A 27,191-nucleotide genomic window follows, 5' to 3' on the forward strand; every position below is an offset into this window, starting at 1 on the left:
CTCCACACAATCCTGTCTAAGTGTGTATCATTAGTCATCCGAACGGTAGATGGCGCTATAGTTCATATTCACGCATCGATGTTGAGAAGACGAAATGTTCTTCCTGTCGCTTGTTGTAAACACGTGTGTAAGTGAACCACACAACTAATACAGGAATATCTCCAAAACTGTCAAAATGCCTAAAGTAAAAGCGGAGAAAAGGTCTCGACAGCATCAGGAGGTCAAAAGCCAAGGTCGGTGAAGCTTCAGGTTTTGTTGCTATACCTGTGAACATTCATGAACAGATCCAAGGTTCTCAATAGCCAGTGCTGCTAACTGTTTTGGAGTACCGTAATGTTAACTTTAGATATTTGTACATAGTTATTTTTCGTGAGGGTTTGTTTTTAGTTAATGTGTTTTTAACACACTTGTATCATCACTACAGGTATTATGTTCAATACTGGCATTGGCCAACACATCCTGAAAAATCCTCTGGTTGTCAACGGTATCATTGAAAAGGTGGGTCTGTTTCTCAGATTGTAACGTTATAGTATGCCTACTTGATGATATATGTGACTTTAACACTGGATGTGCTCCAAAAATTACCTTGAATTTACAGGCTGCACTGAGACCGACAGATGTGGTGCTGGAAGTTGGACCTGGAACTGGTAACATGACTGTGAAACTCCTGGAAAAGGCAAAAAAGGTACCTGGGATAACCTTATGGATTGCCTGAATGTGATGTGAAATGTGGTGGTTGTTTGCTTCATAATTTCTCTGACCTCTACCTTGCTCTGATATTGTTCCATCAGGTTGTAGCCTGTGAGTTGGACACTAGGTTGGTTGCAGAACTTCAGAAGAGAGTACAGTGCACGTAAGTTGTGACAAAGGCATACTATCCCTGGACATCTGCGTTTGCCTCGGAGGACATTTATGTGATGTTTTCTCTAAAAGTGCACCTGGACATGTATACAAATTATTCACATGCATATCCAAGAGATTCATGCCATTTGGCACGCTTTATATCCTGAGTGGGATGTTAAGTATGCACTGATATGTGATGTGTGTGCTAAGTTAGATAAAGGAAGAAAAGTCTTGTGCATTTTGTCACACCTGTGTCTCAACATGATTGTCTAACCTGTGTCTGTAACACGATTGTTCTGTTATGTACATCACCCTCATGCAGGGTAAAGACTTGGTAGTGCTAGAATTAAAAGGGATAAGATGGAGTAGTTGGCTGGAACTAACAAACCCGTCCTCTTCACAGACCAATGCAGACAAAGCTGCAGATCTTGATTGGAGATGTCCTGAAAACAGAACTGCCCTTTTTTGATGTCTGTGTTGCCAACTTGCCCTACCAGGTATGACACATGCAATTGCTTGTTTAAAATAATTAGATTGTTTTTAGTCTTTTTATAGTTGGCAATGGAGTATTTTACCTGCATGGTAATTTGTCATCAAGGCACACAACATTGGCTGTCTTTCCTCTCCCCCTTCTATAGATTTCATCTCCGTTTGTGTTCAAGTTACTGCTTCACCGGCCTTTCTTCAGGTAACATCACTTCACAGCACAGGGGATGTTGTGGCATTTATGTTGCACAGATTTTCCCTGACTGATCACCAATGTAAACATGTTGAATACTCGACACAGGTGTGCAGTCCTGATGTTCCAGAGGGAATTTGCCATGCGGCTGGTTGCCAAGCCCGGTGATAAGTTGTACTGCAGGCTTTCCATTAACACACAGCTGCTCTCGCGAGTAGATCATCTCATGAAGGTATTGGATTGTAGTATTTAATCTGTCAGTCAGTGTCTTCATGTGTTTCCTCTACAGATAAGCACTGAATGTTTGTAATGTAGTTGGGTTGAATCAAGGAGTTATCAGAAGTTAATTGTGCTTTTATTTGTATTGTGAAAACGTAGGTGGGAAAAAATAACTTCCGTCCACCCCCTAAAGTGGAATCCAGTGTGGTTAGAATAGAACCAAAGAATCCTCCACCTCCAATTAATTTCCAGGTAAGTCCTGTTCTTATTGCCGTCATTGTCTTCTGTGTTTGAGCCCAAAAGTGTTTGCCCACTGATTGGTGGCTAGTGTACTAGGGAGTGATGGGGAGAGCTTACAAAGATCATTATATAATGTAGAATTCAAGGAGCTGTTGTGGCTAAGGTCTTGGCCAAGTTGTCTTTCATTAGATTATAATATGTGAATAACAGTGTATGTTAACCATAGCTAAATGGTAGCCATCTGATTCTGATGCTGATGGTTTATAAATAGAATGTCATCACGTTCATCTAGGATTGTTTGTGTAGGGAAATGAACGCAAAAATAGATGTGGTCCTATTTATACGAGAGGAAATAAGTTGATGCAAATAGGCGTGCTCTGTGCGTAGCATAGCACCTCAATGGTGCGTTCTGAGATTATCTTGACTTAATACGTCACAGTCTTGTCATTTATTCTGTCAACCATACTGGTCTCTTTATGTGGAACAGAAAGGCTCCATGGCAGCTTGAAACATTAACTAGTGAGATTGTCTTTGGCCAATAAAGGCATGCTCTGACTTGCTGCTTGTTTGTTTTGTGGTATGATTGTGGTGTTCGTCATTACTCATAGTCAAGTGTCCATGGGGAAGTCTACTGCAGGTCAAAGTAAGCACTGGCTCACTGGCCCGGGGGGAGTAAAAGAGCATTTTAAGCAAGTTGGTCGGCCAGTTACTGGCCCGTTTGTGTCCGCTTTTCTGCCCATCACCGCCACAAGTAATTTCAGTTCCAGGCCAACAGAAAGTGGGGTTCATTACAATGTAATGTATGTGATCGTGATTTATTGGGGCCAGTGGGAGGCTAATCTTATGTTGGAGCCGGCTACTGCTCTAGGTATGTTTGTTAACAGCATGTCTGTAACATTTATTTCCATATTCAACAGGAGTGGGACGGTTTGGTTAGGATCGCATTTGTTAGAAAGAACAAGACACTCAATGCAGCCTTCAAGTAAGTACTACTGCTTTTGTAGAAAATTATATAGTTTTGGTGGGGGGATATAAAAGTAACTGTCCTGTTTCCTCTCAGGTCCACAGCAGTGGAACAGCTTCTGGAGAAGAACTACAGAATCCACTGTTCCTTGCACAACACTGTAAGACTATTCTACTTAGATAAGAAAAAAGGGTAAAACATCTCGTTGGCCTTGCTACCTTATTTACAAAGCATCTTGTGTTTAAATATTTCACATCATCCAACAGGACATCCCTCAAGACTTCAGTATCACAGCCAAAATTGAAAGCGTTCTCCAAGAGGCAGGATTCAGTGAAAAACGGGCTCGTTCCATGGACATAGATGATTTCATGGTGTAAGTGATGCAGCAATGAACACAAACACTCACACTAAATAATGTTGACTTAACTATGACGAAGCAGGTGTACAATGAGACACATGAAGTGGAAGAGAGTGTTTCCTGATTTTACCTCAATCATTAACCATGAAGTCAGCTGTGCAGATAAAGAAATATGTTGAACTGTTTATTCTACAGACTTCTCCATGCCTTCAACTCTGCTGGGATCCACTTCTCATAACCCTGGTGGACCAACTGGATTGTATCAAAACAGCCCTCAGTGAGGAGAATAACACAGAGGACTCCTAAACTGATGGCAACGACCGTGAGCCAATAGTGGTGCTTCATCTTAGAGACCATCTTCAGATTCTGAACTGACGCTGCTGTGTAAAATGAACATTATATCAAAACCAGCACACAGATTTCTATAGCGTTGCAAATATCACAAACTATGTCAGGGGGAAGAGCGATAAGACTGTTTTAATGTGTGTAAAATAAGCAGTTACATAATTTAATATGTGTTCCTTGACCCTTGACTATACATTTGTTCTAAATGTCTTTGTAAATACCTTAACCTAACTAAAATGTTGAAATCCCACTTTAAAAAACAAAAGGCATCATCTCTACCTATTTACTCGAAGATTGCCCTGAAATCACAAGAAATACTTAATGCTTAAAAGGAGGGAACATGTGTGCACACGTGCCTAACAGTCCAGCTGTGGTTTTATTTCTGACCCTTGCGGTCACCTTCACAGGCCTTCACCCTCTTGCCCTGTTCTGCCTTGGTTCTCAGTATCCTTGTGGCTGCTCTCTCCATCTTGTCCTGTTCTGCCTTGGTTCTCAGTGTCCTTGTGGCTGCTCTGTCCCTGGCTGAGAGCTGCGGCTGAAGCTTTGTGTCTGGCCCTGGCTTATCACTCTGACTACTGCTCTGGTTCTGGCTCTGCGGGTCTGGGACTGGGTCACCGGTCTCCCAGTCGGCCTCGTACGTGCGACAGATTCTTGCTAGGCCTTACAGGGAGAAAGGAGACAAAGGAAACTGTTAATCTACTTAGCACTGTAAGAACAGAGGCTATATGGAACTTGGGTAATCAGGTTGGGTTTCCCCCTTTACACACTGAGAACCTGCAGCTCTTTTTCTATCCTTAATGAAGCAACCAGAAGAATAATCATTTGGATGACTTCCATGTTGACATTCACAAACCACGTCCATTAGTTATGATGTAAAACACCCGAGTCAAAACATACATGACCTGAAAACATACCTCATGTCAAATCAATCTTTATTTAGCCACCAAAACATTTGGTGTAAATGCTGAAAACATCAGTAATGTAGAATAATTCGGTCCTAATTTTACTCATGTTTTGTTTGTTTTTCTTTTATACAAAGCGTTTAGTGGTGTGAAATTCATGATCATCAGTACTACATGTAAGGGAGTAGTAGTTTGGTGAGAACTTGTTAGCCACCTCATGGTTTGATATGGCACAAAAACCCAAACACTAGACAAGTCATAGGAGACGTGGAGTATAACGAGGAAACTAACAAGGTAAACAATGAAAAGTGCATCTTAATTGCAACTCATTCTCTTCAACAGAAAGCAGCATTACTAACCTGCCCACTGACGTACAACGAGAAAACAGAATTACTGTAGTGAGAGAACGCAGGAGCTCAAAAGAAACCGTGAAAGCGAACATTCCGTGTGATGCCTGTAGAACATGGTTATCAGTGATTAAAGCCTGCTAAAAAACTGATCTTCAGAACAACTTCAACATCTCAGGAGGAAAAACTTAAAGACAACTACACTAAATAAACATAGGGGGAGGTATCCACAGAACCAAGTAAACATCCATACAAAAAAACAAAAAAAAAAGTAAAACATTAAAAAGAAATAAATAAAACAACAAAGAAACTAGAATAATAAAATAAAACTTCTGACAACCATCATGAACCTGCACTTACAAGGAAGCCTTTCACATTGCATGACTACCGTGCCCGTTCCGTCTGCCCACCCAAACTCCTTAAAATGGTCACATGAATGTAGACGATGAACACTGACTGTCTATTGGTAAAAACAAAGAAGAAACTACGAAGACGCTGAAAAGGATCACGGTTCCTTTTTTTCTTTTCTTTTCGTCTCGACATAATCTGAACTCTGCGTGGTCGGCCCTAATCATCTAGTGACACGCTCCGTTGCATTAAAATGTGCAGTAAAATGCGCACATATATGAACACAGAGAGCCTATCCACTGACTACAGGGCACGAGGTCTCTTGGGATTGATCTGCTTACTGGCTTGTTCCTCTTCTTGGAGTGCAGAGCGGAACGACCTCACTTTATCTGTTAATAAAAAGAGGGATGAAATGATTACAACGACTCAAAAGTAGCTGATCAGGGTTGTAGTAATAAAAGCATGCAGCTATAATTATTTTGAGAATTCGTCTAAAAAAAACAAAAGCATTACCTCTAAGTTCAACTAAGATATCAATTCGTTGGTCCAAAATCTGCTCCAGCTGGGAGGAGTAGGCGTCCACGTCGTAATCCACCTCCTCCGTCATGTCCATCAGAACCTTCTCCTCCTCCAGCCACCGGATGGACTCCTGCTCAAAACCAATCAAGATCAATTATTTGTTTGTTTGTTTGTCTGTCTGTTTGTCTGTTAGCAAGATAACTCAAAAACTAATGGAGGGATTTCGCTGACATTTTCAGGGAAGGTCAGAACTGACCCAAGGAAGAAACTATGAAATTTTGGGAGTGATCCGTAACACCGTTGGGATTTCAGAGCCGAATACGTTTTTCGCTTAGTGGTGTAATGCCATGGTGTGGCCACGTGGTGGCGATCTGAATAGTTTAGGTTCAAATGTATGACAACCTAGGAAGAACAATACAGGCGGAGGTCTGCGCTCTCGGAGTGCTTTTCTAGTTTTGTTGTTTTTTTTGCGCAATTCTGCATACAGAAACTGCAGCACAAACAACCTCCTCAGCGGAGGAAGTAAAGTTGGGCAGGTGCAACACCACAACAACCAAGGGGCAGAAACGGGACCAGTCACCTGGAAGACGGCCCTGTGGTCCTCCAGCACCTGCTCCTCCATCTCCACCAACTGGGACACGGCCTCGTGGAAGGTGAAGAGCTGAGGGGATACTTCCTCCTCCTACAACACCACACAAAAGACATGGGCACAAGTAGCATTACATATTGGGGGAAGTCAACAAGGATGGGCACACATGATGAGAACAAATACCAGCGTCAACAGAAGTTCGGCCTTCAGCTCACATTAAAGAGAGGAAGTTTGGATTCAGAATGGTTACATTCAGAATTTTTACTGCTGACACAGAACAAAAATGTCCCTCGGGGTCAGAGCAAAACTGCATTTTCCTCTCACGATATTTCTCACAATAAATGACAGCTGGAAGTAGCGGATAAAAAAAAAAAAGGGCTGTTGCCCCTTTGGGTCTTACATTTTGCTCACAGAGCAGCTTGAGGTCGTCCCTCTGCGGGGAGTTGCTGATGTCCCACTCCTCGTCCATCAGGTCCAGCTGGCTGCCGGCGTGGATGTTGGGCCGGCTGCTGCTCTCCACCACCGCGTTGGGGTCCACCGTCAGCTCCTTCACCCTGTCGCCATGCAACAGCAGAGGAGTTTCAGACACCGCAAGGAACCTCAACACATTTCACCTGGAGTCACACAGGTGTGTACAGCGATGCCACCATACACAGCCAGTAGCCACTAGCCAGCCTAACACCTCACCCCACCTAACAGTCTGTGTCATTACCAACCCACTCTTTGACTATTGTTTTTTAAGGAACACGCCAACATTTCAGGAAATTACCTTATTCGCAGAAGGGTATGCATCATCTTACCCTTCTAACTCGGGGGAAACCCAAAATAAGGAAATTTACCAAAATGTTGCCGTTTTCATTTAAAAACAACTTTTCCAATAACCTAATACAATACAGAACCTGTCAGATTTACAGTCATCGGGCCATCCTGTAGCCCATTCCCACACAGCTTTCTCCACACACCGTGACCTCAAGTGGCTGCTAATGGTGTCATCTTGAACGTACTCCACAAGTACAACCACCAACACCATACAGAACAACAGCATAATTACCAAACGTGAAAATAATTAAGCTTTTAACCAAATCACAAAAGAGTAACAATTTGAAGATGCAACACGTAAGGGTTAGGAGGCAAAATGACAAGACAGCCAAGAGGACTTTTAAAAAGCTTTGAAATGAAAGGTGTTACTCTGCCACAAGCGCAATGTCGACAGCAACAGCAATGACAAACACGGGCCCAACTTCCATATGAATGGAGAATGTTCCTCATGGTGCTTTTGTGCTACATCATCCGTATGAGAACTGTGTGCATTTCTTGCATGCTGGTGCCCTTGCATGCACAATGCACAACCACATAGAAAGAACAGCATGAGAAGAAAAAGGAGAAAAGGGGGGAAAAGAGAGAAGCTCGTATGGGTGCCGGTGAGATGAGTGGCGGGGGCGGGGGGGGGGGGGGGGGGGGGGAAGAGAAGTAGGAATGCCGTCATACTCATGGGCGGGAGAGAGCTCAGAGCGATTTCCTCCGCCCTGGGAGAAGGGGATGTCCGAGGGACAGATCCCAAACTCCTTCACTCTGAGGACCGCCGGACAGGACGCGAGAGGACAGGGACACACACAGAGAGGAGACGAGAGGGTCAGGACACAACAGGCGGTTTGGACAGAAAAAAAAAAGACTGTTCCCAAAGAACCCTCCATCACCACCACCACCACCACCACCCCCCCACCCCAACAACCTCTCCCAATCCTGCTCAGTAGAGAGAGAAATGCCCACTTCAACACTGGTCACTTCACTTCACAACAGAATGAACCAAAGAGCTGTTTCCAGGCTGCTGAGCGCTAAGCCTACCATGGGAATTCCTACTGCAGCTTGAGCTCGAGTGACGCAATGCTGAAGGAAATGACTATGTCGTACACAGCGTTGGCTTGTTGTTCAATCCTTCAATCCAAATTGTTTTGAGACAAAAGCGCATTGAATATGGTGGGACCTCACCTGTTGGCATAGCGTAGTGTGTTCAAGGTGTTTTCGCAGGAGGCCATACCAGGAGAGATGGTTGCAATCTGGGAAGAAAAGATAATGCACCAGAGAGAGAGAAAGAGAGAAAGAGAGAAAGAGAGAGCGAAAAAAAGAGAGAGACATTAGTGAGCCACAAAACAAGCCATCCTTTTCAGGCAGGACAAAGCACGCATTTTCAGTGCTATCTGGCAGAGGGTGAAGAGAGAGACGACCTGTGACGTCAGTGAAGACAAGTGAAAGGAAAACTCCCTGAAAGAGAGTACAGAGGAGAGGAATGAGGTTAAAAAAAGCTATGGAGGAACTCACCATGCATGTCCGGGAGTTCTCTCCGATGAAAGAGTCTCGGAGCACCTGGGTGAGTTTGCTGGCTCGGAAAGGCGTGTGCGGTTTGTTGCGTCCCAGGGCCCTAATACATTCCTGTTCAGACGGAAACATAAAGTAGACCGTTGAGCAAGGAGCCGAGCGCTGCTGCTGCTGCTGTTGAGGCTAAAAATAAATGTGGCAGGTACCCTTTAGAAAAGAAGGGGAACAACAAATAAAAAAAGGCTTTGAAAATGCAGCCAAGAAATCTAACTCAAAGGCCCCTTTGAGGTGAAAAAACTAAGGACAAGCAAGACAATTCACCCTTTTAGTGGCCAAAAATATAGAGCGTCTGTCTTCTTTAGCATGGCTAAAGGCACCGGATGATCATAAATCAGAACATCATTAAACTTCTTTAACAAACCCTCAATGAAGAAAACTCAAAACAAAAAGAAACATCCACTGGTCGTTTAAAGAAGTGTTTCTGCCCTAATACCTTCAGTGCAAGCAGGCTCTTGTTGATCTCGGCTCCCTCCAAGCGCGTCTGGCGGTCAGCGCTCGAGGTGTCCGCCCCGCGCTCGTTCCCCGCCAGGTCGATGAGGGAGAACTTGCCGTGCATCTTGCCTTTCCGGCGCAGAATGATCTGGAAGACGGCGTGACTGCGGGACGAGTGGGCATTGGCAGACGTCTGGCCCGATGTCCTGAGGCAAAGGCAGAGACAAGCAGACTCACATTAGGGACATAGAGACAGGCTCTTATACAGCAAATGACCTCAAGTCAACTAGTCTCACATACCTCGTGGAACAACAAACAAGAAACCCACAAGCAAACTAGGGGGCTCATTATCACATGTGCCACTTCCATTTCACAAGTGCGTACGGAACATCATTAACTCATGCTAATGATATTCTTTACAATGTCAACATGAATATTACTGGCCCCATGGTAACATAACGACTGCTCATGGTAACATGAATGATACTCATCAAAATATCGGGGGGGGGGGGGGGGGGGGGAAGGAGGAGCAGGAGGTGACCCACTCCACACATAGGACATCCTTGGTGCATCCTCGGTCATCTTGCACTCAAGAGAGACACAGAGAGTGTGTGTGTGTGTGAGAGAGAGAGAGAGTGAGTGTGTCGTACCTGCAGCTGTTCCCGACCTCGATGAGCTTGAGGACGTCCTCTGTGCAGCGCACATCGCGCTCCTGCAGCCCCACCACCTGCACCTGCTGCTTGCCGTCTTCCAGCACGCGCAGCTTCGCCTTGCGGTTCAACAGGTCAAACACCTGGAGCACAAACACACACACGCACACACACTCACTCAGGTAAGCTATGTCACAAAACAACTCCTACAAGTTCAGGTGAGCCATCTACAAAACAACTCCTACAAGTTCAGGTGAGCCATCTACAAAACAACTCCTACAAGTTCAGGTGAGCTTTGTCACAAAACAGTCCAGCAACACTGGAAATACAGTTATGCAGTTTCGAGGCCGGCAAAACCCATGGTCATAGCTACATGCATATCACAAAATACAAGCAGAACTAATGAAAATTAGTCACTTTTCATATGATTGCCTTCACGGCATTTGCATTGTTTTACAAACTGAACACGAATAAGACGCACAATTTACACCACTTACCTTTCCACTGTAGATCTCAAAGAAGGTTGCGTATACTTGAAGGTCCAGCTTCTTGTAGATGGGTTTCTTCAGCATTAGAAATACATCCCGAGCTGCACACAATACAGATATCAAACTGAGTGTGACGGGGTCAGCGTTAGAACAAACAGTAACAGTGCCTGAGTTATCACACTGACGGTACAATAAGCTGCTGGAAGTTACCTGCTAAAGCGTAGACTCCCTTCGAGCAATCCTGGTTCTTTCCCGAAAAGTCTCCCCCCATGGTCTGAAATGCAGGAAATCAAGACATGTTAGTGTTGTATGACAAGAGGTGTTTCAACATTATTTTTTTCTGGAAAGAAAACAGCTACATTTTCAACTGAAATGATATTTTTCTGACTTACATGGGTTTTCCCACTTCCTGTTTGTCCATAGGCAAAACAGGTTGCCATCCCCCGTTCAAATATGGTCTCCACTAGCGGCCTGGCTGTAAATCTGACAGGGAGGGGAAAAAGGTCTTTGAAACTTTTTGAATCTCTCGGTGTTCACATCCCTGCTTGTTCTACCAGTTCCTACGGCTGAACTGAGAGTTCCACTGACATTAACAAACTCGCACATAACAAATGCAGAATCAAAAGCTCAGTGTTGCTCAAGCTCACAAGCTCAGCTTAGGAGAGGTGTTAGTGTCGCAGTGTGCAACCAGGGGATCCAGTTAAGGATCCAGCATGACTTAATTAGACAGACATACACAAACACCAGTGGGTGTGTGTTGCAATGACGTGTTTTTGTCTCGTTTGTCCACAGGGTGGGGCAGCAAATGACACAAATGGGAATATTATGACATCCTGAATGAAATTCTAGTGTGCTTCAACGTTTACTGAGAGAACACAACAGCCTCCTCAAATATGCCTGAAGAGTTTCTCCAAGGTTATAGGCTTTGTGTTATCCTGAATTATGAATTTCTAACACATTTTGAACCACGTTTGTTAACAGGGTTGTTGAGGGTTTAGGTAGGTACTGCAAGGTAAATGATGAAAGTAGAACTGACAGGACACAGGAAAAGTTAATTACCTATAAACCATTTCATTTGTTGTACTTTCATCAAAGGCATAATCGAAACGGAATGTCTGGTTCTCCAGGTATCGCGTCAGATCAACTTTCTGCTTGGGTTCGTGGACCATGACGACATCTTTGCTGGGGATGGTGATCACATCCAAGTCCTTCACTGTGAGCTCTAAAAGGAGAGGGTAGATTTTGATACATCCACTTCAAGCAAGAGGACCAAGGGTCAAAGATCAGAAATAGCTTTCCATGAATGTGACTCAAATTCACAGAGTGGTCAAGACAGGGTGCTAATTAATGCAAAATTAATTACATGGTGACATTATGTTTTTTTTTTTTTTTAACAACATTACTTTTTGCAATTTGCAAGAAACAAACACTCTGTGTGGGTATATGAACAACTGATATGAACAGGGTATGAGGAAGACATGAGAAGGATATAAGAAGGGTATGAAAAGGATATGATTAGAACTTCAAAGTAATTTGACTGCATCTTTAATTGGCATTACAACTTGGACTCGTCAGTAAAATAGCCATGCAATTTCACTCAATACCTGTATGACCTCACAGTTTTGACCAGAGACAAGAGTGCTTGATAACGTTGTGAAGAAGTAGGCCAAACGTATCCTTGTAGCCACACCCCTATTTCTTGCATGAAAATTAACCACTAGGACCTCAGGATACTCAGACATTTTTGTTTTTCAATAAAACAGATTAAGATGGCAAGCCAACCAGCGAACCAAATATACGCAGACACACACTCATCTGGACACAATGAATCTTTCTACCAGGTAGAATAATATGGCTGCGTAGGACCCACCTTTTTTGTTCAGGGGACGTTTCCTGACACATACGCATATTCGATGCTCCTCAATCTGACAGGGGAAAAAAAAAAAAGAGTATTGGCAAGTGAGCAACTGAACCATATTGACATCATTTCCAGCAATGACTATCTCCTTTATCTGCCTTGACAACAATGTGCACTACAATCTCTCCAAGCATCTACAGCACACATTCTTGAACCACTACTGAGGCTACTTCAGTGACCTTGGCAGACCTTGAGTGCTGCGTCTCTACTCACCAGATCAGAAGTGGTTAAAGGCCTGTAGTCCAGGCTAGAACGGAACTCTCTGATCATCTGCAGAATCTCATAGTTTGGAACAGTGGTGTCAACCTCCTGCAGGATCAAAGAGAGGAAACGTGTGCCTTACAGACTATGTATATTCATTGAAATGCCCTATATATGCATGAATGCGTGCGTGCGTACATGTGTGTATGTGTGCGTTCGTGCGTGCGTGTGTGTGATTGGAGAGGGAGGTTGCATGGATTCTGACCTGCGCTCGCTTCTCTCTCAGCTCCTGCTGCTGCAGTCGTCGTCTCTCCCTCTTCTCCTGCAGCTTCTCCACTTCCTTCACGCAGTTCGACTTCCTCCTCGCTGCACAGCGAGCACAGAAAGAGGAAGGGAAACGTGAGAAGGGGGGGGGGGGGGGTTCAGAACAATCAGCAACCTTGCACTAAACAAAGGAGACTCGTGAAACCCTCTGAAAAGAGCCTTCCCCCCCCCTCTCACAGTCTCCCTCCCTTCCCTTCTCTCTATCTCTCTCTCTCTCGTCCTCCATTTTCCATCCCTCCGTATGTGTGGTGTGCCGGGGGCCGACCGACCGCCAGTGGCTCTGACAGCGGAGGGACAGGAAGATTACAGAGGCAGCTGGAACACGACAGCGCCAGAAAACCCATCCTCTTTATTCATTGTCCCCCGTTCTCTCTCTCTCTCTCTGTCTGTCTGCTCTTCCTCCCTCCCTTTCTCCCCTCAAAAAGAAAAGGCTTTATTCTCTGCACTGCTCTCCTACAGTCACTACGGGCAGCTGAGCTCCCCTGGGTATTCAGCCTGAAGCCTGTGACAGCAGGCGGGCCCAGACGAACCTGAAACCCACACTAATTAAATATGCAAAGAGAGGGAGGCCGACTGGAGGATCTCACACCAAATAACTGACCCAAGTTTGACTTTAGAGTATTGGCAGAAAGGCAGCAAAATGCAGTTTGTAGATGATTTGATGCTAATGCAGGCAATTTGACTATGCAAACCGCACTGTGGACAGACGGTTGAAATTGCCTGTGAGGCACAACAGCCGAGGAGAGTCTGGTAAGAGTTTAGCATGCAGCAGAAGGGCTTAGCCTAGCATTTAGCAGAAACCACTGTCAAGAGTAGACAGATTAATCTGATCTAATTCCACCACGGGACAAGTCAGGTCAAGACTAGGTCAGAACAGCACAACTTCACGGGAGATTGTTAACGTGAGGAGGGGTGAGGGGGGTGGCGAACGCACCAAACACGGAGGCGACCAAAACAGGCCAAGTGCGCCAATCCACCTTAAGAACTGTTACGCAATTAAGAGCCAAACACATGGGGCGAAAAGCGGCTTCCTTCTGACTCCACGGACTCCGAAAGCTATCTGTTCGACTACGGCTATGTCCAGAAGTCAAGCGTGCACGCTGGATAGTACCCTCTTCCCAGTAGCGTCTTAGTTAGCTCGCTCCTCAGTATGCGTCCCTACCTACATTTGGACAGCACTAACTAGTTGGCGTCAACTGACTCGGGGAGGGGGGTGTGTTGACGATTTGCATGACATGTGGAGCTTGACCTGCGCTGCGCAATGGATTATGGGATATCTGAGGCCAAAAAAGATGCATCGATGCACGCTTGGAAATCACGCCAAACGAAGTACCCAACTAGTGAGAGCGCTTGACTTTCGGACACTCTATTCTGACGTAACTTCCGGAAAATGCACACTGCCCAGCGTGCACGCTTGACTTCTGGACATAGCCTACAGCTCCCCATGCGCTGGGGCTAGGGACTCGGCCGGGGGGGGGGGGGGGGGCTTACCATTCTGTAGCTGCTGGGCGGTCTGGCTCTGGGTGGGCTGGGCTGGCTGCGAGGTTGGGGGAGGCAGGGCCGGCTCAGGCTGCTGCTGGTACTGCAGCTGGGCAGGCCGGGCACGGGTGGAGCCAACTTCAAACACACAACACAATGTGGCTTAGTGCACAGCAGAGAGACACGTTTGTTGGAAGCGTTGCTGTTCGAGTCTTACAACACAGAGGTGGCGTGACCATGCGGAGAATCAAAACACTAAACAGCTAGTAGAATCAACTAAGGATTTGAAATTGCTGCGCAAAGCAAAGGCAAACGAGACATGCTTACCTCTGTTGTCTCTGGACGGGACGTCATTTTTTACAGGTGCGATGGTTCGTCGGTTCTGCACAGGATGGTGCAACACAGAGAAATCAACCGTAAGATATTGAAAAGACTGTGTGCTTGACCTGAAGTGTAAGTCTGAAACAGCCGTTAGTGCAAGGACACTTCTTTATATGTAAACTCCTCCAAAGAGCTATAAATTCTCAGTCTGTGTACGGTGACCTAATTCTATTATCCCAACCAACACCACCCCAAAAGAGAAAAAAATCTTTCACAAAAGGGTATTCTGTGCTCAGATCTGCACAGCTTGCCTTTTTTTTCCCCAAAGAGGAGGTAATCCTATCTATTCCTGATCAAACTGGCTGATGAAATCCTTAGCGGCCCCCCTTCTCAATAATCTAATGTAACACCAGAACTACAGTGCCACAGCTATCTCTTCAAAGTCAAAAATGCACTGATTCCTTACAAATGTAATGGCTTCCCGAAAGACAGAGTTGCCTACCTTTGGTATCTTGTTGACCTTGGTGGCGCTGGCTGTGGTGGGGGGCGGAGGGGTCACTGGGCTCAGGATGACTTCCTCCTCGGGGGCCACGTCTGGGTTGAGAGAGAAGATGCTCTCCAGGTCAATCTGAGGAGAGACAGGACATGTTTTAGTCCAAATGCTGCTTCTGGGAGAGGGGGGAAACTTGATCAACTTTTAGTCAAAAAGACTACCAACAACTGGACATGCTAAATTTAGCATTTACTTAGCCTAAGCGCCTTTACAACTGCCAGTCAATTCCATGCGAGTAGCACTTCTTGCTACACTAACATGTCCTTGACGCACTGTACCTTGATTGTTTCCCCTGTTGTAAATGGCTTTTGATAAAAAGCTTCGACTAAATGACTGAATGCAAATGACAGACCTTAGGCTTTAGTTGGCTAGTGGAATGCTGAACGATGACATGAAAAGGAATCTATTCACAATGTGACAAAGCAGCACTGGATCACTGGCAATTCTCAACATAAAAAAAAACATATTTTCTTCAGTTATTTCTTTTAGCTTCACGTAATCCTTTATGCTTTTTTTTTTTTAATTCCTAAGCCCCTTTCCACTATCTGCAACAGAATTGAGTCTTGCTGCACCCTTGAATTTAAAAAGCAACAGAGCACTTGTTATCCCATGTCTGACACATCAAACACGTTCTCCACCTCCCCGTGTCCAAGTGTTCAGAACCACCTTAACGCTGTGTAAAGAACAACCTGCGCCACTAGCGCTGTCTGGTTTGGCGGCAGCGCACGCCTCTCAGCCACGTGCGCGCCCGCCCGCGGGCAGCCCGTTACATTATTCACAATGTTTAAAGCGCGGCGCGACGGTGCCGAGCCGCCCGGCGTACCTCTTTCCCTTTGGTGTCTCCGTTCTCGATCCACTCCACGGTGACACTGTCGTTCTCCTCGTTCAGGGAGGTGACCATCGCTTGGTGTATTCGTCCTGAGGGGCAGGGGGGAAGGAAGAGCGGGAGAGGGCAATGAGTATACAAAACATGAAGAAAAATAGGAAAAAAAATAAAGGGTCACCTTGGGACGCAGAGCGAAGTGCTCATGAAAATTTGACAGCGTTACAGGGCGCTGTGCGTGCCTCTTCCCTCTGGAAGCGCTCGCACTTCCATGTTTCCCACGCACAAGTTTACAGCCCTTGGCTCCTTCCGTTAAGTGCTGCTCTCTCAGTACAAAGTCTTGTTGGATTGATATCTGCTGTCTTGTTGTGACTTGCTTTAAAACACTGTAGTCTACCAGTGGAGATGAGCTAACCACTCCACCATCCATAACATTAAACACCTCTCTAAACAGATTCCTGACTGCACTATATACATTTGATGACAGATAAAAAAATATATTTTCAGGCATCTCTGCTCTTCTTCGCTCTGATCTACACTCCTGTATATTCCTACTCACTGTAATCATGGAAAACAACAGTGTCCATAATTTATGAGTCTGATGATTCTTTGAGCAACTCTCAGCAGGGTTCTGTCTCTAAATCCACATCAGCAACATAATCCTTACTTGAGCTTGCAAAAACATCAGATCAGATGGAAATACTGCATAAGCTAAGAGCAAGATGGCCACTACATTTCCAGTCTATTAATTGAGTCACAGCCAGAGGAATCACAGATGGGTTTCTCATCACATAAAATCAGAAGCATGTGACACCAATAGAGGAAACAAACTGTGTAATCAGGTTCAAGAACTAAGCACTTAAGAGGCTGTTTGAAACTGACATAAATGTTCTGGAATCATCTAAAACCACTAAGACCGACCTCAAATGTCTCCAATGCCAAACGTATATCAACCATTCACATTTGTTTCATCTGCATTGCCAACTGCTCATAATTGCATAATTTCACAAGTCAGTTCCCGCATCAAGTCCTCCAGCATTTGCCTTTCTACTGTACAGATCACCGTAAGCAATCTAGGCAAATGAGAATGTCAGTAGTCTATTCTTATTATTGCTTCAACAGTTCTGGTCATTCTAGTCCCAACGCATTAACCATTAGTCCCAACGCATTAACCATCAATCCCCCCGCACATTTGCATGCAAATATTTAGCAATAATTCTTTAAATTAAGCCCCACTAATTTAACTCCGAAGACCACTGGTCCCCTTTCAAACCTATTGTTTGCCCAAGCGCTTTCCGCTCTGATTGCAGCAACAGACGGATTGGCCTGTTACACATGACAACGTCTCTGGCCACTCTTATAACAAACACGGACTTATCTGATAAAATATCAAATGAGGCCACTGTAATGGAAACGAAACGCCTCGCTATCAAGAGGGAACGATAATCGAATTATGTTACTTTTCCTATTAATGCAACCAAGTCCAAAAGTTGTGACATCACCAAATATGCACATGTATGCAACTTCTCCACGTCAGGGAACATCCTTCAGTGTGGCTGAACGGCATACAATGCACATAGACTTGTTTCCTACACAACCACTGTTTCAACACAACATACCAACAAAAAGGTTTGACCATTGTTAAAAGGTTAGTCACGATTGAAAGGCTCGTCGCCATGGAGATCTTCACACATTACTGTGTCTACCTACCGTTAGCCAACCATCCACGGTGGTCGTGGAACAAGAGGGAGGTCGCGCCACATCCTGGACAGCTTGGTAATGTTGGGCTACCTGGCTAACTTTTTGCACGGGTTTCTCCAGAACTAAGGGTGGGTAAACCAACGTTCCATGATGATGAAATAAGTTGTGAATATGGTGTGTAACGTTAACAACAAAAACCCAAAGATAGAATCCACATATGAAGTCCCTGGAGGTTTAAGTTAATTAATTAACTAATTAATAGCTGCGCTGACTAAGATCAGCTCAATAAAAACTTCACAACATACGATATGTTAACAGTATCCCTTCAAGTAAACGTCAGCAAGCTAAATTAACATTACGTAGCCAAAAAACTTAAACACAACGCTAAGCCAGCTGCACAGGCATTAAGTTACTTGCTGATTCCTAAAAGTGAACATACGGTTATGAAATGTTGCACTCTCTTGATAGCCTGATAGAACTGTTTTGGCAAACACAAAGCTAGCGATCTACAGCACAACCAAATTAACCAGCAGACTATACCAAAAGACGAATTATTGTGTTTAACTATGTCCTTGCATCTCGGACTTTGGCTAAACGTATCGTTAACTCGAATCTGCAGGGTGGGATGCCATTTACAGAACATAACGTTAACTAACTATTAACAGCAACTGTTACTGCTTTGTGCAGTAACCAAAGCAGACCGTTTGGCTTGGCTGGATTGCAAACTGCGGCAACGCCAGATAACCAGCCAACATCACCTATTGTATTAATCGATGTGTGCACCGAAATAGTGTTAACGTTACCTAATAAGATTACGATAGGGTTAGCTTGGTAGTTGACTAGCAAAGCTAACATAGCTATAACTAGTCAAGCTGAACAAAATAGCCACCCAGCTAAATATATATAGGTAACGTTAACTGAGAATTAGCAACGTTAAATAACGTTTCTGCAAGACGCTAGCATGGCACTGCAATCCAGCAAAAGCGGGGTTGTGTTTGGGAGACAACGGTCGCTGTGCTTAATAACCAGACTGTTACTACAACAAAGATAAGGGACATCCGATACGATAGAATAGGCATGCTAACAACTTAGCCGAACAGTACTCGACGTAAAGGCAGGGCAACATCTGACCACTCGGCTAACGTCTGTTAGCTAGCTATATTAGCAAGTCAGCTAGGTCGCTAGCAAAGCCAAGTCGAAAATGACTTGTTAGAGTTAAACTTACCATCACTCCTTTTAATCTCCACGTAAATACCGACGGTAATTCTGCCGAAATTTCCCGCCATACTTTACCGGTGGAATATATGCATATAATATATATGTACAAGACTGTTATTATTTGAATTTATCTCATCTGTTCCGCCTTGTTGAAAGCCGGGAGGATATTACTGGGAGGGAGAGGTGCTCAGAATAAAATTGAAACGCATGCGCACAATGACCGAAACTGCGTCCCTGCAAGTTATCCTACTGTTTAGAAGTAGCTGAGTAAGGTGTAGCCTGGCTTTGTCGTTAAACAAGTTTTGGTCCATTATGATAGACATATGCATTGATTTAACTGTGCTTTAGATAACATTGACCAACATTATGCGCACTACTCAAACATAAGTTATGCTTTATCATATGTTGTAGGTCCCACTGTTGTGTTCCTGGTAGTCCCTTTCTGCCCCCTACTGCAGAATGGCAGAAATGGATGCAGCTGACTGAGGTAGGCTACAAAGTTCCAAGTTCTACTTCATCTGAAATGTATTATTGCGGTTTATACGATAGAGGCAGTGTAAACAGTTTAATATACAAATGTTTAATCAGGATGTGTAAAATACAATTAGCAAAACATTTAACAATAAACAAACAAATTAGATACCTTCTCTATGAAATAAATAACACAGTGTCTCCAGAAAGTTATAACAGTCTCCAGAAGAGTTATCAAAGTCCTTAAGTGTTCCAAGAGGAAATATGTCAGGCTGTACTCTATTGTTTGCCAGTAGAAAAGGGCTTAATGAGTCCAAGATCCATAGCCTTAGAGAGGGCTCCACGGGCAGCATCAATCATAGGTTGCCTCTTGGGGTTATCCTCCGCTTTACCGACAATTGTCAGAATCTCCAGCATCTCACTTTCGATCATTTTCTTTGCGGCCTCCTCATCAGAACTCATGATGTTGTAGACAATCACCAGACCTCTATGCTGGACTTCAATATTGTCATGGAGACACAACCTTTGCAAGATCTCAAGCCACTGCACAGTCTAGAGAGAGAAAAGAAAGAGAGAGAGAGAACTCTGTGTTCAACAGTATACTTGTAGATCTCAGTATACAAATGTTCTAGGCAAAAGAGAGAAATCTCAAATTAGAAAACATTTGCTCCTAGATAAAATGGCATGGGTTTAGAGAGCAGCCATGGCATTAGGCTACATACCACAAGGGTGATCTTAGTGCAGATCTTTTTATGTGCGGCAGTGAGCATAGCCAGTGCTCCAGACGCTGCCCTCTGGAGTTTGTCATCATCCTCAGCGCAGAGCAGCACAAGGAGCTTCAGCCTATCATTCCCGTCCACCAAGTACCTCTCCTGCACCTGTTGGGCCACATCAAGTTCAACACATAGTTTACTGGCTGAGTTGGCTGAGTCGCTGCAAGTCTGTGGGTTCATTGTACAACATGCCCTTGCACAACTTTCATTTTGACTGGCCTTAAAACAACCTAAGCATTTATTATTTCATTATTGCAACATTGAAGATATATTTTAAATACAAATATGAGTTTCAGAATATAACTAGGTAATTTCCTCACTATGTTCTATTATTTGAAGTAATTGAAGGCCTCTGTTTACCTCTTTGCAGGTGATGAGGTTGCACATACACTCAGTTGCTGCTTGTCTAATTTGTTCGTGGTCCTCAAACATGTAGGATTCAATGTCTGGGAGAGCATTTTCCTTGACAATTTTTAACCTGATAGAAGAGCAGAAAAAAGAGCACAACAAAATGACATTATTGAAGCCTGAGAATGATACTTAAGGAGGACTTTTTTTATTATTATATAAAAAAAAGGCTATTATTATGGTTATTATTATGGGACCAGGAAGTGTGAATAATAACACTCACCTAAGCTTTTCACTGAAACCAGACAGGTTTGTCAGACTCATCAGGGACTCGTAGTTCTGCATACCGTCCCTCTCTGTGTTCAGCAAGCTGACCAGTGGCCGCACAACCTCATAAATCTGCATTTAAAAACACATGTTATCAGCTTAGGCAATTGATTTTTTTTGTCAAAAAATCTGTGTCATTGTTACTAAACTGAGGTATAGTCTTACCCTCTCTCCTGGGAAAGCAATCTCTGGGTTGGAAATGGCAGCAATCTTTGCTAAAGCATGAGAGGCTTTGATTTTTCCGTCATCAGTTCCCTCCAGAGCCAGCGGAATGAGTGCCTGTGATGTGAAGGGTAAAATAACAGTGGCAAATGATCATGTGTTTATGTTTTTATTAATAATACTGAGCCGAGAGCATTTAAACAACACTAGAATACCAGGTATTCTTTGCTATAAGTGAAAACCTTTAACATATTGAGAGAACTGATGAAGATGTATTGCTTTCATCATTGTATTTCAAAGCTGTTTAGTTACCTTTCCGCCTCCTTGAGCAACAATGATGCCACGGTCTTTAGGGTCATCGGCTAAAGCCAAGAAAACTCTAGAAAGGAATATCATTCCATTTAATATCCTGCACATTGTCTATTGACAGTTGGGTAAAATTTAATTTGAAGTTGTCAAAATACTTAGTAAAGTAAAGTTTAGTAAAGCATTTCAAAAGTATTTCAAACAATAGCAATCTTCACCTTGCAAGCATTTCTTTGGTCTGGTCAGTGAGAATTGTGCTGTCTGCTTTAACCATGACCGTAAGAGCTGAGGTCACTCCAGCTTTCAACATCCTCTTCACTCTCTTCTGAATGAAGTCCTTTTTATCCTAAAACGTAAACAACCACATGACTCTGTCAATGGCTGCATTCGAGGGCACACATTGTCCACACAATGTAAACTAACTAATGCCGAAGCCGATAATACACAACATAGGTTTTTGAGCAATTTTGTGTTCCTCATTATTGTAGCCCTGGCACATTTCCATTGATATTGGGCAACAATGTATTTTCTGGAGAACTTTAATCATCCTTATGCAAATTATCAGGATCATCCAATCAAAAATAAATGTAACTTGTTATGTGTTTTCCCTGCAACATTGCTCAAAAGTTGCCCCATGTATTATCACTATCACCTCAGGTGCGCTAAATGCTAGTCCAAAGCTAGTCCAACTCTAGTTACCTTTGGGTGCTGCTCTGGGACGTGCTGCTTGGAGAACTTGGCCAACTGGACCAGCTCAGGGAGGATGTCTTTTTTGTCGTAGCTGTTGGTACAGTTAACCAAGGTACAGGCCACAGCATAAAGAATAGTCTTGTCCGAAGACTAAAAGAGAGGAGAGAAGGGAGAAAATAAGTTTGTGTATTTAATATAAAAAATGAGTAAATGATGATCTGCTCCATTATTTATTTGTATGATATCACAAAATGGTACCTTTGCAAGATCAAACATGGCTTTCATGGCAGGCTCATCCTCAACAAAGTCATCTTTTACGTCAGCATCATTTGTGAGGTAGGCCAAACCCTCCACAGCCCACTTCCTTGTGCGGGCATCAATAGCAGGATTACACAACCATCTGAAAATGAAGAGTGGCAATATATTATATTCACCATACCAAAGAAACAAATGCATAAACCCTGAATAGCATGCATTCCGTTACGTTTAGCAGACACTTTTTTAGTCCAAACTGACTTACATACTGTACGTCAACTTTATTACAAGGGATTACATTGTTACATTGTCCCCCGGAGCAACTTAAGTGCAACAAGGTTAAGAGCCTTGCTCAAGGGCACAACGGTGGAAACCAAATTGAACCAACAACTTTCAGGATACTGCACGCTCCTTAACCACTACACTATAATTTCTCAGTAGTCTCACCAATAGCCTTGAAAGGGCTTGTTGTTATACTCACTTTCTGCACTGCTTGGCCAGCTTCTCTGTAGAACCCTCTGCAAACTGTCTCAGGGCATAATCATCCCCACCAGCAGAGCCCAGCTTACAAAGACCCTATGGTTACATCAAGGATACAACATGAGTCAAACTCTGCAGGCATAATATACTGTAGATAGATAGATAGATAGATAGATAGATAGATAGATAGATAGATGTATTGCCACCTAACAATGTTGGTGGTATTTGTTGTTACAGAAAGAGATAGCTCAATCCATTAAAGGAGAAAAAAGCTAAACTAAACCAAAAAAGTAAATAAATGAATTGTTCAGATCAAATTTGCAGTATTCAGGAGTCTGATATTCTTTATATTAGAGGCTATAGAGGCTCTCCCTCTTTCCAAAAAAAGGGGAAGAAACAAGTCAGGGGGAAACAAATACTCACAACCAGAGCCCGGATCTTAATTTTTTCGTTCTTTGTCTTCTTGTAGATGTCCTTGAGCAGAGCCACGCCGTTGGTGGTGAAGAAGGAGGCGCGGCTCATCTTGGTGGAGGAGAAGATGAGGGCCTCCACCGCCACCATCTGGTCCACCTCGCGCTCGGAGCCACAGAGCGCCACCATCATCTCCATCACCCCCTGCCTGCCCACCAGCTTGTCACCGACCTCAAAGGGCCCCTGGAGGAGCCCTGACAGGGCGTTGATGGCGTGAATGTTCTTGTCCATATCGTTGGGGTCAAACTTTCCTCTGTGTGAGGGATTCAAGAAAATTGATGAGGTAAGTTGGTGAAATATTTATGATATTGAGCAAGTGTGGTGTGATTCGTTTATCTAATGATTAACCTCCCCCTGAAAGTAAAAATCAATATTGTTACGGGAAGACAGGGAACTCACTTGATGTATTCGTCACAGATTTCCCTGAAGTTGTCTCTCTCAGGGTCGCAACGCAGGTCATCGTACAGCTTGTTGAGGAGGATACTGGCAATGAGCTGGGTGTTCTCTGTCATCGGCAGCTGATCTGGCAGGTCAGGCACCTGGCCACACACCTTCAGGATCTTCTTCAGGCCTGAGAAAATAGCAGGATAAAGTTGACAACATTACTCTACCTTCAAAGACCAATGCTCCCGTACTGAAAGTATAACAATACGCAGAAAAGATTTACACCAAAGAACAGATAAGATGAAATGATTGCTTACCATTGTCAATGGTGAAAAGACACTTTGAGTGGTCCTGGTCTTTCTTGTTTTTACGTGGAACATTCTTAGACAAGAGGTTGAGAGCCTGATCTCTTCCATGGCCTGACACCTTCTTGCTTGCGACCATTTCCAGCAAAGCCATAAGGATAGCCTTTAGATCCCTGCTCGAATCTAGAGTAGACAATTGGAATTCAGTAAAAGTGGTGAAATGTTTGTTTTCTTTCCAAGTATGACATTGAAATATGAGGGCAACCCAAAAACATACGCAATTCCTTACCAAGAACAAGGGCCTCCTCTTTTCCATACTCCCTTCTGTCTTCTCCAGACAGGGAATCAGTCACGCACTGGAACAGATGTGCAGTGGCCAAGGCGATCTCCTCATTGTCCACTGCCATGATGCTGCACAGCTTGTCAATCCCAACAAGGCGGATGATAGCCATTGTCTGTTGGTAGATGATCGAAATATTTTATACCTTCTCTTTTAGAGGCAACTGGTTCCTCCTGTGTAACTGCTGGTATATATGCATTTTCAAGGCAAGCCAGTTTTGCCTTTTGTATACCACATTCATTTATATACCACATTTCTTACCCAAGGTAACTCAATGTGCTTTACATAATCAGAAAACAGCATAGAAAATAAGTCCATAGATGCACAATAATGGGTCGCTTTGAAGTAACTTGTACACATTGGTGTCCCATATTCTCTCTGTCTTGTTTGTATCCTTACCCTTGCTTTGTGCCCAGTGCACATTCCAGCCAAGGTTCGGATGGCTGCCAGGATCATCTCAGGTTTTCCTGTTTCGATCAGCTGTTGCAGCAGGGCCACACCATTGTTCTGGAAAATTCTTTCAGCGCCTGCCTCCTCTCTGGCCAGAACAATCAGGTTGTTTGCAGCCTAAAACAAAACAAAAAGAAAAGAAAAAAAGATGCAAAAATGCTTTTTCTCAAACACAGTCCATGTCCTGTATTTGGGTGGTTCTTCGTGTGTTGGAGGTACAAACCTTCTCCCTCCTGTCTTTCTCATGTTCTTCATCAAGCAGGATATTAAACATACTCTCTACCCTTGAATCAGTTGAGAAGGTGCTTTTGAGCTGTAGGAAGGGAAAACAACATTGTGACTCTTTTAACTTAAGTTGAACTACTTTTAACACAGTGCAGCTGACAGCTTGTCTTTAAACATACTGTATGAACTGTAGGGATAAGATATTCAGAATTATTTGGAGTTTCACCTTCTGTTGAATTTCTGCTCCAAGTCGTCTCAAAGTTTCAACGAAAGTTTTGTTCTTTGGCTCTATGGTGGCACATCTCTGGACATCCTTAAAGGCCATGTCAAGCTTTCCTACTTTTTCAAGAGCTTGGCAACGTCTGTAGAGGGCTTTGATGTCTTTAGCATCAACATCAATGGCTGTCATGGAAGGAGGAGGAGGAGGATAAACATAAAGTATGAATTTAATTTTCAAACTTATCTATATGAGAATATAATTAATATCTAAAAGTTTGATACCTTTTGAGGCATCTGATGCTGCTTGAACATATTTTTCCTAAAAACAAACAAAAACATACAAACAGTGATTTTAAAAGTGATATTTAGAAGCATTGTGTGTGTGTGTGTGTGTGTGTGTGTCTGTGTCTGTGTCTGTGTGTCTGTGTGTCTGTGTGTGTGTGTGTGTGTGTGAAATGAGAGAGAGAGCTCTTACCTTTTTGAGGAAGCAGGCCGAACGGTTTCTGTAGATGATTGCTGACACTTTTTTGTCTTTGGATACCTTGAGTGCTTGTGTGTAGCTTTCAATGGCTTTGTCAATGTCACCCCCCTGGAAATATTTATTTCCCTCATCCTTCAACTGGACTGCGTCTGCCATCTACAATTCAAAGAGCATTGTTCAAGTATAACCCTAATTGTAACATAATTGTTAGAACGTACATTTCCACTGACATGATTAAGATTAAGACAGTACTTCAAACACAGTTTACTTCAAATGAAGAGACTTTCCTCTTGAAAGCGAGAGAGAGGAGAGAGTCTCATGGTTTGAAATGTCTGTTCCATACAAGCATGCATGCAAACTGAAGCATTGATTTTTAAAGTCTGAGCTAATGTTCTAAATAGGTTATTTTTTTCTTAGAATAGTATGAAAAATAAACTCTCTGAGGCAGTGCCTCTAAATTGGCAAGCAGCCTTTCCTTTACACTTTTGAGTTTTACTTGTTACATTGCACATATTCCTCTGCACATATAAATCTAAATCAAATGAATAGTAAACCAAGAACCCAGTTGTGTTCCTACTGTAGCTTGGATACAAATACTCCTGTTGAAACTCTCTCATATTGATCTCTCACATTTAGAAATAAAGATGGTAAATTCTCACCATTCCACAAGTTGTCTCTGGACTCAGCTCAGTGTAGCAAATGGCCCAGCACATGTTATCTCAAACTTTAAATGTCCTTCCTTCTGGCCTTATTTGGGCAACATTTGCTCACTACTGAAAACCTACAGCTGATGGCAACCACAGAATAGACACGCACCTATCTGACCTCCCTCAAGAGTTCACAATGACCCCCAAATTATGCTGTCAAACGCTGTGGCAATAGACGCCATAAAAACAACAAAGGAGCAATCAAATATCACTTTACCTCTAAAGATATGTGTCAGTTTAATTCTCTTCTTTCTTGCTTGAGTTGTAGTAATGTCTCTTACCTTTTGTCTCAATGCTATAGACCACCATGTGGGATTTATATATATCTCACTCAGGGAGATAGGGACATACCAGGGGGGAGGGCACTTACACTCTTGGCAAGATAGGGGACCACAATTAGAAATTACAAAACAAAACAGAGCATAGCCATCAAGCAGTTCGAATGAATCTTTTTATAATAACATTTTCCAAATATATTGTTTTATTAAATGGAAGATACTAGTTATTTGTGAACATTATCTGTTTTCAACCAAAACATTGTCCCCCCTCCCCCTTTTTAAAATGGACTGGCTCTGATATTCTATTTAAGGAATAAGTTTGACAGCTGAGAAACCACCAGCAAATGTCTCTGTGCCTTGAATTGGTGGGTGCAGAGGGGGGTAGCAGCTCGGGACAGCTGTGGGGAGAGAAAGGTCCAGCAGATTCTAGAATGAGAAGGTTCCTGAATGTGACTTGAACAATCTGCAGGGTCGACTGTTGCCTCCATAAGATCTTCTGGGTCCTTCTAGTGGTTTTAAACTGTCCAAACTTTGAAGCAGTTTGAAGAATAGTTGAATGGAAGGGTTTTCTGTTTACTGTGTAATTTTGCAGCAATAATATCTCTATTCCTCACAAGCCTTGAAAAAAACCCAAGATAATATTGCAGAAACATATTGCTGTCCCTTTCCAAACTGAGGAAGA

At 43.4% G+C, this 27,191-nt stretch overlaps 3 protein-coding genes across 6 annotated transcripts; 1 reads left to right on the forward strand and 2 right to left on the reverse strand.

Annotated features, from left to right (window-relative positions):
* The first annotated feature begins 98 nt into the window (after positions 1-98).
* On the forward strand, positions 99-3,898 carry dimt1l (DIM1 dimethyladenosine transferase 1-like (S. cerevisiae)). The gene is made up of 12 exons (XM_062543351.1): positions 99-233; positions 425-498; positions 599-685; positions 792-853; positions 1,247-1,340; positions 1,482-1,531; positions 1,631-1,754; positions 1,901-1,993; positions 2,899-2,963; positions 3,042-3,105; positions 3,212-3,318; positions 3,499-3,898. The coding sequence occupies exons 1-12, from the start codon at positions 176-178 to the stop codon at positions 3,539-3,541; spliced, it is 921 nt and encodes a 306-aa protein (XP_062399335.1). The 5' UTR covers positions 99-175; the 3' UTR covers positions 3,542-3,898.
* A 107-nt stretch (positions 3,899-4,005) lies between these two features.
* On the reverse strand, positions 4,006-19,034 carry LOC134089060 (kinesin-like protein KIF2A). 3 transcript variants are annotated; one of them, XM_062543348.1, is made up of 22 exons: positions 18,845-19,034; positions 15,919-16,013; positions 15,045-15,170; positions 14,549-14,603; positions 14,234-14,359; positions 12,684-12,784; positions 12,431-12,526; positions 12,170-12,224; positions 11,359-11,521; positions 10,692-10,782; positions 10,510-10,573; positions 10,309-10,400; positions 9,812-9,954; positions 9,163-9,367; positions 8,673-8,783; positions 8,343-8,410; positions 7,842-7,925; positions 6,754-6,907; positions 6,345-6,446; positions 5,759-5,894; positions 5,587-5,634; positions 4,006-4,308 (listed from the first exon to the last, which is right to left on the reverse strand). In XM_062543348.1, exons 1-22 carry the CDS (start codon positions 18,903-18,905, stop codon positions 4,025-4,027), a joined length of 2,460 nt encoding a protein of 819 aa, XP_062399332.1. In that variant the 5' UTR covers positions 18,906-19,034; the 3' UTR covers positions 4,006-4,024. The 3 variants fall into 3 exon arrangements, with proteins under 3 accessions (XP_062399332.1, XP_062399333.1, XP_062399334.1); XM_062543349.1 differs by lacking the exon at positions 7,842-7,925 and having other exon boundaries at positions 18,845-19,033; XM_062543350.1 differs by lacking the exons at positions 4,006-4,308; positions 7,842-7,925 and having other exon boundaries at positions 4,564-5,634; positions 18,845-19,031.
* A 362-nt stretch (positions 19,035-19,396) lies between these two features.
* unc45b (unc-45 myosin chaperone B) lies at positions 19,397-26,537 on the reverse strand. Of its 2 annotated transcripts, none has more exons than XM_062543352.1 (20): positions 26,449-26,537; positions 25,519-25,680; positions 25,326-25,362; positions 25,051-25,226; positions 24,823-24,912; positions 24,549-24,716; positions 24,099-24,264; positions 23,822-23,992; positions 23,520-23,691; positions 23,073-23,373; positions 22,651-22,745; positions 22,173-22,314; positions 21,924-22,064; positions 21,443-21,570; positions 21,231-21,297; positions 20,922-21,035; positions 20,713-20,828; positions 20,442-20,559; positions 20,031-20,186; positions 19,397-19,860 (listed from the first exon to the last, which is right to left on the reverse strand). In XM_062543352.1, exons 2-20 carry the CDS (start codon positions 25,678-25,680, stop codon positions 19,588-19,590), a joined length of 2,793 nt encoding a protein of 930 aa, XP_062399336.1. In that variant the 5' UTR covers positions 26,449-26,537; the 3' UTR covers positions 19,397-19,587. The 2 variants fall into 2 exon arrangements, with proteins under 2 accessions (XP_062399336.1, XP_062399337.1); XM_062543353.1 differs by having other exon boundaries at positions 26,513-26,532.
* Positions 26,538-27,191: the final 654 nt, after the last annotated feature.

Source organism: Sardina pilchardus, chromosome 8 (genome assembly GCF_963854185.1).
Source record: "Sardina pilchardus chromosome 8, fSarPil1.1, whole genome shotgun sequence".
Lineage (NCBI taxonomy): Eukaryota > Metazoa > Chordata > Actinopteri > Clupeiformes > Clupeidae > Sardina > Sardina pilchardus.